This window comes from Acartia tonsa, chromosome 8 (genome assembly GCF_053477335.1).
Source record: "Acartia tonsa isolate MP-2025a chromosome 8, ASM5347733v1, whole genome shotgun sequence".
Classification (NCBI taxonomy): Eukaryota; Metazoa; Arthropoda; class Copepoda; order Calanoida; family Acartiidae; genus Acartia; species Acartia tonsa.
Window position 1 is genome coordinate 8289517 of NC_137267.1, and position 14301 is coordinate 8303817.

The following is a 14301-nucleotide window of genomic DNA, read 5'->3' on the forward strand; positions in this document are numbered from 1 at the left end:
GCAATGTAAAAAAATTCTAACTAGGAGCGCACTTAAAACCTTATACTATTCTATATTTCATTGTCATTTAATCTATGGAATTTTGATTTATTCAAGCTCGTATGAAAGTAACTTAAAATCTATTGAAATCAAGCAAAAGATGGCAATCAGAGCAATTACAGACTCTCATTATATAGCCCATACTGGTCCACTATTTAAAACAATGAAAATTCTACCATTTGAATTGTTAGTGCAATTCTTTAGAATTAAATTCATGTATGAATTTAAACTTAACATAGCCCCTCGCTCATTTTTTAACATGTGGAAAACACGTGGACATATGTCCCAGGGTAATATTAGACTTAGAAACCAAGAAGATTATAGCATCCCATTTGCCAGATTAAACTTGGTTAACAATCTTCCACTTTGTACTCTTCCAGCCACCTGGAATGCGTTTTTCATTAACAATAGCTTTATAATGGAACAGGCAACTTCTAGATTTAAATTTTATAAAAAATTGAAAAGAACGCTTTTAGACAGTATTGTAGTTGCCTGTGACAGGCTATTGTGTCCCTCCTGTGACCTTAACATTAATCTATGATTGTACAAGTCAACCTGTAGCTTACCTTTTGATTGCCTAAAATATATACATTTTTTATAATCGCACAGAGACCCTATTTTTTCTCCACTTTCCTATCCCCCCCCCCCCCCTACTTTTCCTAAACATCTTTCCTTGCATATTGCTGTATATAGTGTACATATATTACTTATATAAAAAGACCGCTTAAAAGAAAACATTTAAATCGAAGTCTAAAATTAAAAGGCTGTCAACACCGCCCTCAGGCGTTTTTCAGTCCTTGGATACTTGTATTATATTGTGTTAGACCTATAGTATTCATTGTTTATAAAAATAGTTTATTAATAAATTCTTAATGCAATGTAATTACCATTTATGAATGTTGAATATTAAATGTATATGTTGTTTTGTCCCAATAAATATTTGAATTTGAAATTTGAATTTGAAATAAAAAATATGGGTAACAAACTTTCCATTTAGCTAATTCAACATTATATAAAAGTAAGAAGATGTCTATGTGTGTGTGTGTCTGTCTGCATTTATCGTAGAATCTCACAAACCACTGAACCAATATGCTTCTCCTTTACAGTTAAGCTTCTTGTAGGTCCAGGAGAGGTTTATAACCTTTTTGAGAAAGACCACCTCCGCTTTACTTAGAAAAATCGCCCATAGAAAAAAAATTATCCCTCCCCTTATTAACAAAAACAAAAATTTTACTGAAGGAAACTATTTTATACCTTTGCCAAACTGACGGTAAGACCAGAGGTTGTTGAAGTATTACCAGTCACAAATACACCTCTAAAAATAAATAATACATTTATTGTTAGTTATTATTTATTGTTAGTTATATTAAGTACTAGCAGGGTCGCCCCTAGCATCTGGGCGCTCTGAATTCAAAGGGTTAGGAAGGGGGCAGAAATAAAGCGTAAAACCAACTAAAGGCTCAAATCTAAAATAAGAATAGCCTAAAACTATCCCCGGTAAAATTTACCTAAATAGAAAAATGACAATGGACTGTTTATTACACTAGTCCCCAAAGTTTTATAATCGCATTTTCTTATTCGTTGGCTTTATAATTTGAGGTCTTTAGAGTAAATTTTAATTGATTGGTCGTTTGAGTTGAGTGTTACAACGTTTCAACCGCTATTTTTAATGTACAAAAGGGGTAATTATGTGCATCATTATTAGGGTTATAGTTTAATCTATCAGCCATTGTCTTATCCCTTTAGATACCTGAAATCAACAGGAATGACCGACAGACAAATTAGTATTAAGTAGCCCAGCTACTAGGAAGATTACCTTGGAGCAACAGAAGCTACGGAGCCCAGAATTTGACTTTTACCCATACCTGGATCACCAACTAAACAAACATGGATTTATTTAATAGGGTTGGGCCGGATATTCGGCCAGATATCCGGCTATTTTCAATATCAGACCAGATACCGGATATACGGCTATTTTCAATATCAGCCAGGATACCGGATTTTCAGCTATTTCCAATACCAGACCGGATACCGGATATCCGGCTGATTATCCTTTAAACTATTCCCTCCCCTCCTACTGGATGCATAAACTGACAAATAAATTAGCAACCTAAATATTCTGTAACCATTGAACTAAAAAAGAAAATTTAGATCATGTAGAAATTATATTTTATGAAGAACTTGTGATTAACAAATCATCCTATTTCGAAATATAAATTGCAATTAAGGGAGAGGTATGTTTCTGGTAAAATCCGTAAAGTTTATGTGTTATAAGTTAAAAACAGTATAAAAAATACACATATTTAGTGAATATTATCGTTCTACTACTATTTTTAAGCCTTAAAACACACACCTTTACGGATTTTACCAGAGACCTACCTCTCCCTTTTTACTTTTTCATTCTACAACTAAAAGTGCTCCTCTTGCTAACCTCTACAAAGATTTGCTTTTTTTTACTTTATTGTCCTTTTATATTACTGAGATAAATGGAATGTTACACCTATGCATAATAGTTGTTTACAACATCGTTTTTTGGCAGCTTTCCGCACATAGTAAAATTAAAAATTTAAATATCAATTCCAGTTTTATTAGCCTGAGGGGCCCAGCCAACAAAACTGGTATTAATAACATGATTTTCATTTTATTATTCGCAGAAAATTGTCTGTATTACAAAATGATACATGATTTTTCATTATGGCTGAGAACCGGTTCTAATCTAGCTGATATCCACCGGTTTAAAAGCCATAACTACTGTAAGAAATATCTAACGCATTACCTACAAGAATATGAGGATCAGATCTGGTGGCGACTTGATCTTCAGTGGTACAAATCTTTGTTCCTCCGAACAAGCCCAGCAGAAATGCTGCCTAAAAGTTTATAAAACTATGAAAAACATATCATTGGGGTTGGGAATAGTTAATTCTCGCATCGTATTATAAACGGCTTTCCGCGGATATAGAATGACAATCATGAGATTAAAACTAGTTTTTTTAGCCCCGAGGTGCCAAAGACACCAGCTAAAAAAACTGGTTTTAATCTTATGATAGTACATTTTTATATTCGTAGAAAGCTGGGTATAATACGATTATAGACAAAGTTTTTTCGTATGGATGATAACCGGTTCCTATCCACCGGATTCGAATGAATACGAGAAAAACTGTACTTTCATAATAAAATAATAACACATATATGAATGAAACTTTAAAATAAAAATGTTAGGCAAGTCTCAATCCAAAAACATCTATTTCTAGTCTTAACGCAAGAAAATGGGACATATGCCATAAACAGAATATAATGTAGTGCTCCCACTAAAAATGTAACAATTTTTCTCGTATTCATTCGAATCCGTTGGATAGGAATCGGTTCTCATCCTTGCCAGGGAAGTGATTAGAAAAAATACATTTTACTATAAAAAAGTCCTTTTCTTCAAAATCATTTTACCTTGACAACATTCATTCCAAATATGGAAGGACAGAGTGAATTGACGAGTAGCTTGAAAATTCTGGGCCCATAATTCTGGATCTCGTTTACCGCCTCCATATCCAGGCTTGTTAGGTCCATACCACCTAAAAAAATATAATATTATTTATCAAAGGGCTTTTCTGATATTAGACTGTGTTCGTCCTTCAGTAGGATTATTTTTTGTATATACGTATCCGAGGAAAATGCCTATAAAAAATCAAAACTAAAAATGTTTATTATTTTGGAACAAGAAATGTTTTGGCGATTTCCTTTGGTAGGGTGTTGGTACACTCCACCAAAATAGTTTTAAACCTGCTATGGACATATGAGAAGCTACACAGTAAAGGAGAACCATATCTGTTCATCAGCGGTTAGCGAGATCCTTCGGTACTAACAAACAAACTAACAAAAAGACAGATATATATCCTGTTACTTTTATATAAGAATTATGTAGAACTGATAGGACATTCTACATATTAGTTATGTAGTGATGACGAAAGTGATTATTCTCGTGTTCAGATATAATATTGCCAAGAAAAAATGCATTTGAGTTGAGAGAGCCAAAACAATGAGTATATTATCAATAATACAAAAACTTTGATAGCTAGATGCATATTATTATTATCACATACACACATACAAACAAACACACACACACACATACAAACAAACAAACAAACAAATACACATACACACACAAACTCACTTACACACATACACACACTTACTCACTCACTCACACACACACACATACACACTCACTCAAACACACACATACACACTCACTCACATTCACACTCACTCACACACATACTCACTCACTCACACTCACACACACACACACACAAACTTACTCACACACACACATACACACACACATATACATACACACACACACAAACAAAAACACCCACACACACACAAAATAAGGTTTTAGTTGTAAACAAGGACAACTAAATCATCACAATATCTTTTACACACACACACACTCACTCACTCACTCACACACACACCACACACACACACAAAATAAGGTTTTAGTTTGAAACAAGGAAAATTATATCAATAAGAAGCGCATCACAATATCTTTTACACACACACACACACACACATACTCATTAACTCACACACACACACACACACACACACACACTCACTCACTCATACACACACACACACACAAAGAAAAACACCCACACACACAAAATAAGGTTTTAGTTTGTAACAAGGACAATTATATTAATAAGAAGCGCATCACATAAACTTTTACACACACACATACACATACTCACTCACACACTCACATACACACTCACTCACTCACACACACAAACACCCAGACACAAACACTTACTCACATACACACACATACACACTCACTCAAACACACACACATACACACTCACTCACTCACATTCACACTCACTCACACACAAAAACACACACCCACACTCACACATTCACATACACAACACACTCACTCACATACACACTCACTCACACACACACACTCACACACAAACACCCACACACATACACACACTTACTCACTCACACACATACACATAAATACACACACACACAAACAAAAACACCCACACACACAAAATAAGGTTTTAGTTTGAAACAAGGACAACTATATCAATAAGAAGCGCATCACAATATCTTTTACACACATACACATACTCACTCACACACTCACTCACTCACTCACTCACACACACACCACACACACACACAAAATAAGGTTTAATTTTGAAACAAGGACAATTATATCAATAAGAAGCGCATCACACAAACTTTTGCAAACACTCACATACTCACTCACTCACACACTCTCACACACACTCACTCACACACACACCACACACACACACAAAATAAGGTTTAATTTTGAAACAAGGACAATTATATCAATAAGAAGCGCATCACACAAACTTTTGCAAACACTCACATACTCACTCACCCACACACTCTCACACACACTCACTCACACACACACACATACACACACACAAACAAAAACACATACACACTCACTTACTCACACACACACATACACACTCACTCACACACTCACTCACACACTCACACACACACACACACACACAAAATAAGGTTTAATTTTGAAACAAGGACAATTATATCAATAAGAAGCACATCACACAAACTTTTACACACATACTCACTCACACACTCACTCACTCACACACACACACACACACACACACAAAATAAGGTTTAATTTTGAAACAAGGACAATTATATCAATAAGAAGCACATCACACAAACTTTTACACACATACTCACTCACACACTCACTCACTCACACACACACACACACACAAAATAAGGTTTTAGTTTGAAACAAGGACAACTAAATTAATTAGAAGCGCATCACAATATCTTTACACACACACACAAATACTTACTCACACACACACATACACACATCTTATAATTTTTCATTTAAATATTCGCGGAAAGCTGTGATCGATTCCATAAATAATTTTCTCGTATTCATTCGAATCCGTTGGATAGGAACCGGTTCTCATCCATACGAAAAAACCATGTCTAGCATCGTATTATAAACAGCTTTCCGCGGATATAGAATGTACAATCATAAGATTAAAACCAGTTTTTTTAGCCCGTGCCTTCGGCACCCTGGGCTAAAAAACTGGTTTTAATCCTATAATTGTACATTCTATATCCGCGGAAAGCTGTTTATAATACGATGCGAGAAATAACTATTATATTATAGGAGATAATAGTCAATAAGTATAAATTTTAGAATATCATCTTATAATAAGAAAGTTATAAATAACTTAATTTTGATAAAAAAGCGGATTTTGTTATAAATTTTCCGATATTTTTCTATTACCTATTAACCATAGATTTTTCTCTCTTATGACATATATAAAAAGTACTCACATCTGTCTTGAAGTGTAAATGGAAAAAAATTAGGGATGGGAATCCGTCGAATTTTTGGGCCGGATTCGGATTCCGGATTCTGAAGGAATCCGTCAAAAAAAGTAACGGATTCTTGCAGATTCCGGATTCTTATTTTTGGCGGTTTCCGGATTCGGATTCCGGATTCTAGCGGTATTTTAAAAGGCCGTCCGTCACAGAGGGATAGCTTTTTTTTATTAATTTAACACTATGTTACTTGGTTGAAGCCTTGATTTGTTTAAAGTGTTAAACATTTACATCACATTAGTAATTATTAAAATTTGTTATGTACAAAAAAATTTAAGAGGGAGTTGTAAGAAAAAACTCAAGACGGTAATTTTAGCCTACCAATTTAGAATCCGGAATCCGCTAAAAAAAACGGATTCCGGATCCGGATTCGGATTCCAAAATAGGCCGAAAATTGGGCGGATTCCGGATTAGGATTCCGGATCCGGATTCCCATCACTAAAAAAAATGTCTGCCCTATAAGAAGAAAACAAAAGTTTGCATCAGGAGTTACCGCATAATAATGACAAGAAAAGCAAAGATTATTTATTTCAAATTTTGAACAAGTTTGCTTTTATAAAGTTCTTCATAAAACCACTCCTGAAGGGTGTTAATTAATGGCCATTTTTATTAGTTGCTTTGCTAAGGTCACGGAAATTCAGTTTTAAATAAATCATATATATAGAGGTTTTATGAAAGACTTCATGAAAGCAAAGTTGATCAAAATTTTAAATAAATAATCCTTGCTTTTCTTGTCATGATTATGCTTTAACTCCTAGGGGATGAAAATTGAACTTGAAATTTTCAAATATAATTTTCTCAAAAAACTTTTGTTTTCTTCTTATTTTCCATTTACATTTCATGACAGATGTGTACTATGATCGAGTGAATTGTTTTTACTAAACTTATATTTTTATATTTTTAAAAGCGAAGCTTTTCTATAATTAGGGTCGGTCCGTACGTCCGTCCGAGATAGATAGCTTTTATTCGTTAATTTAGGCATGTTAGAATTGTCCTATCAATTTCAAACTTTGCATGATGATTCCTGTAGTAGTTAGGTATGATTTAGAAAGCGTAGCAACTCTATAATCATTACCAGAATGTCCGTATGTCCATTTTAAACCTGTTGATTTTTCTACTTTTTTAACAAAAAAATTTTATGTGATCTAATTATCCGTTTGATCTGATTTTTGGTATATTGATTCCTAGGACAACAAAGAACCATAGTATAAGCAAAGCAACTCTATAATCAAGTCCTAAAAATGTAAGTATGTCCAAAACATTATCCTGTATCAAGCAGTTTTTCAACAAATTTACTTACAATTTTGATTCGACTCTTTCGATACTTTTATATTCTGATTATTCAGTTCAGACACTAGACAAGTGTTACATGTCCGTTTGTCCTACCGTTTCAGTGCTTCGCTTTTATGGATGTCGTCATCCTTGTTTATACAATATTATGTTTTTAGGATATTAAGATGAGAATTTAAGAAGAAAAAAAATATATAAAATGTACTATGACCGAGCGAATTGTTTTTACTAAAATTATATTTTTATACAATATTATGTTTTTAGGATATTAAGATGAGAATTCAATAAAAAAAACATTTTTTTAAATAGGTATCTAAACTTCAATATTTTGACCAACTACATTCGAGGTATAATAAAATTTTTGGGAAAAAGTCTCCGGATTATTAAAATTTTTTCAAAAGTGTGCTAAAATTCTTCATGGTCGTTATTGAACGAGGATGACAACATCCATGGACCATAAAAGCAAATATATACCAAAAATCAGATCAATCGGATGATTAAATCACATAAAAATTTGTTGCTAAAAAAGTAAAAAAATCAACATGTTTAAAATGAACGTACGGACATTTTGGTGATGATTATAGAGTTGCTACGTTTACAGTATAAAGAACAAGGTCAAGAACATAGGTATACTATGAACAAGTCTATGTACAATAAACAAAATTACCCCTTTTGTATATTAAAAATTATGTTGGAAAGTTTGGACACTGCTATTGTAGGTAGGTATAAAACCAAAATAAAAATTTAACAAAAGTCTTCAAATCATTTTAGCCATTGAATGAGAGGATCGTTTCAACCATTAGGTTTAATATACAGAAGGGTTAATTTTGTGTATCATCATTGAAGATGTACATCAATTTATCGGCCATTGTCTTATCCCTTTAGAAGATGCCTAACAATGTCCCCTCCCTCTCTGAGATAAAGCTGACCTATCTTGTTGTTTCTAGATCCAGCATCCAGCACTGCGTACGTTCTGTACACTCAAAAAAAATCACGGCCGGTTTTGGCCGGATCCAGCTCAAATTTTGCATGGAGTCATCCTTTAGTATTCCCCACAGTTGATACTTGATCTGGCAAGATCCCAGAAAAGATAAGCCTGACCTATCTTGTTGTTTCTAGATCCAGCACTGCATACGTTCTGTACACTGAAAGAACCCCTCCCCCCCTCAACAAGATCAACCTTACCTATCTTGTTGTTTCTAGATCCAGCACTGCGTACGTTCAGTACACTCAAAGTCTCCCCCCCCCCCCCTCCTGTTCAAGGTCAACCTTACCTATCTTGTTGTTTCTAGATCCAGCACTGCGTACGTTCTGTACACTCAAAGCTGACAGATACAACAGGTACACTGAGTTGCCAGAGCTCCTAAAATAATAACACAATCATTATCCATTCATAAAGGTAAAATAATGTTTGTTTGGTACCGCTAACCGCTGAACCAATAGGGTTCTCCTTTACAGTAAACCTTCTTATAGGTCACGGGAAGGTTTTCAACCTCACAAGATAAATAGTTCCTAGAAGTGGTTTATTAATTTTCCTGTTAAAATAAAAATGATGGTGGAGGTTCACCCCCTTCCCCCCTAACTTCTTATTCGAGTGCTTCTAGAGGCCTGGCTGCTAATAGCTGTTAAAAAACCATTACAGCATTATTTCGAGTTGTAGGGAATGTGTTTGTCCATAAACAGGCGCTTAAGACATAAATACAAAGGTCGTGCAATAACCAAGTGTAGGTATTTCAGTTACAATGCAATTAAACGTAAAAAATTAAATTTTGCGAAAAATATAGGAACTAAATCATTCATTGGGGAAGTTTTGACACATTTGCGTAAACAGTGAGTATAGGCTTTATCTTTGGACTGAGATGATAGGCTATTAGGGATAAAATCATTCTTATATGATAAATTTTCCCCAAGTTTTAAGATTTTTTGGATAGGCCTCCAGGTTCAGGAGCTGCAGGCCTCCAGTTCGTGGTCTCTGGACAGGACCCCCCCCCCCTGATGTACTTACTTTCCTTGAAGTGAAGATTCCTCAGCCACTACTTTGACAACACCAGTAACAGTGATCACATCACCTAAATCAAGTATATCCTTATCATAAAGTAACAGGATGCCTGTTGTAAGTCTGTTTTAAATTGCATATATCACAAAAAGACAATTTTCAAGTCTTGAAATATTAAAAACTACGTGGTAGAAAATTTAATTTATTTCAAATATATCCTATATAAATGTAGTTTAACCCATTAACTAGGAAAAAATATGCGGTTAACTAAATTAAGTTCAAATGCATTTCGTGAAACTACTCCTTTAATATTTGTACACATTTCAGATGAGGATACAAAGTTACGTCAATTAATTATAAAAAATGAAAAGAACAAAGAGTTTTTGTTACAAAATTAACAAAACGCGGGAGAAAATAAAGAGAAAGAAATATGAGAAAATTATATTCAGCTTATATAAGAAAACATTTTCTTGAATCATAAAGATGTAATTAAAGATAAATAGCATTTAAAGCTTTCCTTAATCTATAAGAATAAAAATCAAAGCTTACTTTTTTGTAATAAAGGGGGGAGGTAGGTTGTGTTAAATTTCCGTAAAAGTGTGAGTTTTAACGCTTAAAAAAACCGTAGTAGAACGATAATATTCACTAAATATGTGTATTCATTATTAAATAGAACCATAAACAAAAAATTTATATATTTATTTAGTTTATATTATCGTTCTACTACTGTTCTTAAGCCTTAAAACTCACACCTCTACGGAATTTTAGCACAACCTACATCCCCCTTTATAATAATCTATCTCACTTTGTCCATCAGTCCATCTGGACTTTCTAGTTAATTTGGTTAGTAAATTGTTTATTTTCCATAAGCCTCGCTTCTAATGGATGTAATCATTTCTTAAATTAAAAAAATTAATCCGAAAAGAAATTCCATTCGTTCCAAGAATGAAAGAAGAATCATCCAAATATTCTAGTTTCTAAACTCAATATTTAGGTATTTTTTTAGTTTTTATTCAAGAAAATTTTCCTCTATATTAGGATCTAAAGGGATAAGACAATAGCCGATTAATTGATGTATATCCCCAAAGATTATACACAAAATTACTTGTGTAGATTACAATTAGTGGCTGAAGCGTTTGAATACTCACTTAATAAACCAACCATTCAAAATTCAATAAAAGTCACCAAAGTTGTTAGGCCAACGAATAAGAAAACGTTACTATAAAACTTTGGGGACTAGTGTAATAAACAATGTCCCAATGTCCCCTCCCTTCCTGGTTAAAATAAAGTATTATTTAATGGATAATTTGCCTAAAGAATTTGACGACGTACCTAAGTCACAAATTTTTCTTCTACATGTTTAATAAGTTTATTTATATGTTTAAGTTTACTCTACACTTCATAATGAGCTCTTTATTCGAAGGAGAAAAGAGTGGCTACAAAAATAGATTAAAACCATCCTAAGATTTAAATCTGAAATATAAAAGTCTAAAACCATGAAAGGACCTGTATAAAGTTTACCTATAATTGAGAACCCAATCGGTTCAGTATTTATTGAGAACTTATGCTTTAGACAAAAATTCCTTGCTTCTCATAGGCCCAGTGAAGGTTTAAAAATTATTTTTGGGGAGGCTAACACTACCCTCCCAAGTGCATTCGCCCTAAAAAAGTTAACCCCATCCCAGAAAAAAATTTTACTTTTTTTCTTGAACTAAAATTAAAAATGGACGAGGATGGAGGTTGACCACCCCCCTCAAAAAAAATTCCCCCAAAAAATTTTGTTTTTACTTTTTCTTTTAAATCTAAAATAAGAAAATGGGTTGTCTAATTCAACTCACCCCTCCTCAAGTGCCGCTATTGTAGAATAAATTATGACAAGTGTCCCACCTGGAATACAACTATCACAAGTGTCCTCTGTAAGTTCGACCTCAATATTTCTGGGCACACGACCACCTTCTTCATCGCTAACCTCTTGAAGTCGGATCTAAATTAGGAAATGCTATTAGGGTTGGCAATCCATCTAATTTTTGGACCGGATTCGGATTCTCACAAGAATCCGTCCAAAATTAAACGGATTAATTCGTGGATTCCGGATTCTTATTTTTTTGACGGATTCCGAATTCTACCAATAGTTTAAATGGCTTTTCAAAAAATAAATTAAGTTATTTAATTTTATCGGGTACTGGGAAGAATCTAAAGCAGTGTTTTTTTCATATTTCCACAGTAGCTTTACTCCTATAGGAGAAGAGATAGGGGGGGAGGGGGGGGGGGAGATCTTTGCCTTCAAAGAGAGGGGGTTGAAAGAAAAAACTCAAGACGCTAATTTAACCTAACAATTAAGAATCCAAATCCGCTATTAAAATAACGGATTCTGGATTCCAAAATTGGCCAAAATTTGAAAGGATTCCGGAATACGGATTACCAACCCTAGTTAGAATGATAGTAAAATTATTGATTTGTTGGTTGTTCTGTGATGAACATTAACATAACAAGTAAGGACACTAAAACATGATTTGAATCAAATAATCTTTTTCTGCTTAATGGTTGATTTCATGGGATGAAATGTAAGCTAAATGAAAGAAATATTTAACCTGTTGCATATCGACAGTCTTGGTATTCTTGTTTCCCCTCAGAGGAGTGAAGCTCTTTCTGTTCTTACAAAGCTGCTCTGGACATCTAGAAAATGAAAACTAAATTAAGAAGGACATTCATATTTTCCAATGTTAAGCCCAATTGTAAAACTGTACAAATTTTAAGGCAGTGCACAGGTCCAACTTTAAAAATGATCAAGATCACACAACTGGGTTGGGAGAATTCTTCAGACGTTCCATTTATTTTCTTCAGATAAAGTATAGAATTAGGGTTGGGCCGGATATCCGGTTTGGCCGGATATTTTCAAAATTGAAAAAAATCTTTCTAAGAGGATGACGCCCCAAACGGATATCCGGCCATTTTCAATATCCGGAAATGAAACTATCCGGATACCATATATCCAGCTGATTTCTAATGCCGGATAACCGGTAATATGCCGGATATCGAACGTTTGCCAGATATCCGGCCAATCTCTAGCTCAAATGTTTTTTGACAACCTGAAGAAAAGTTACGCTTGCGCAATGAAAACAATGTATCAAACTTGAATTGTACTGTTGTCCGGTTGGAACAAAACTGAAATAATATTTAATGAAAATATATCAAAAATTGACTAAATAGCTTGTATCTAATATCTTAACCTAGTAAATTACGAAAATCTAACAATTTTGAATACAGTCAGTTTTACTTTTATGGTTTTGCTCATAATATAAAGTTTTAACCCTTAGTGAATTTGACAAACATTGCTGAATGCGAGTGTTTCTGGCTTTTAGTATATTATTTAAAAAGGCATTTAATTTGATTTTTCTTTTGGATAATTTCTGGAATCGTGATTTTACTAAAAGCCTATTTTGGGTCCTTCAAAATTTTCAATTTCATTTAAGGATCGTCAGGCATGATCTTTAAATCACTTTAGGGGTGATTTGGATAGGGGCGCGCCAAACTTTCAGCCAATCACAGCGCTGCATTTTTAAAATGCAGTGCTGTGATTGGCTGAAATTTTAGCACGCCCCGATCTGAATCGCCACTAAAATGATTTAAAGATCAAGCTCTGGATTCTATTCTATACTTTCATCTTCTTTGGAATAGAGAGATAAACTTCGTACTGTACATTTTTCAAAATATAAATAAAAACCTGGATAAATCTGAACAGGAATAAATAGAATGGTAATTGTTATAGATGTTGTGTAAACAGTGCAGTGGGGGTGCATGGTAGATTAAGTGTAATTTTTTTTGACATACATTACATAAGCTAGAACTGGATAATGAATCTTATCATGAAATTGTAGTTTCTTAAAATGAAAAGACTAAAAGGGCTAACTAAACTGGTATCAATTTTATTATTTGTATTAAAATATTCGCGGAAATTTGGCATTGAAAATCAGCCAGATATCCAGTATCCGACCTGATATTGAAAATGGCCCAACCCTACCTCGAGGAAGATAATGTACTTTATCTTCTTTGATTTACCTATCCTTAACTTTAAAAACCATGGGTAAATATATATCAATTTGCTATTTCCATGCTTTTTTAATAATTCAGTGCCTCCTCAACACACTCAACTAGACCTATTAAAAGTTGATGGAATGCTATAAAAAAAAGTATATTCTGAATTTCTGATATTTGGATCTTTTATCCCTTTAAAAAAGTATGACAACAAGATAGACAGCTAATTTATTTTGTGATGATTCCCTATACCAATTAGCAATATATGTATTTCAAAATTTACTTTGTCTGTCGGCCTGCAAGTCATGCTAAAAAATATGAACATGTGAAAGGTTTCGGGGGAGGTAGTTTGTGCTAAAATACCGTAAAGGTGTGAGTTTTATAGCTTAAAAACAGTAGCAGAACGATAATAGTCACTAAATATGTGTATTCCTTCTTTTTTGTCTATAGTTCTTTTCAATAAGGAATACACATATTTAGTGAATATTATCGTTCTACTACTA

The 14301-nt window shown here is 33.6% G+C and overlaps 1 protein-coding gene across 1 annotated transcript in view; it reads right to left on the bottom strand.

The window, feature by feature from the left end:
• Window positions 1-14301, bottom strand: part of LOC145325922 (DNA helicase MCM8-like) — a 106174-nt gene that overhangs the window by 37672 nt on the left and 54201 nt on the right. Inside the window, exons 12-19 of the mRNA XM_080168931.1 lie at window positions 12355-12439; window positions 11651-11747; window positions 9773-9836; window positions 9042-9130; window positions 3481-3605; window positions 2816-2906; window positions 1856-1916; window positions 1294-1354 (exon numbers count right to left, since the gene is read on the bottom strand). Coding sequence (XP_080025057.1) covers window positions 1294-1354; window positions 1856-1916; window positions 2816-2906; window positions 3481-3605; window positions 9042-9130; window positions 9773-9836; window positions 11651-11747; window positions 12355-12439 — 673 coding nt within the window. The remainder of the gene's footprint in view (window positions 1-1293; window positions 1355-1855; window positions 1917-2815; window positions 2907-3480; window positions 3606-9041; window positions 9131-9772; window positions 9837-11650; window positions 11748-12354; window positions 12440-14301) is intronic.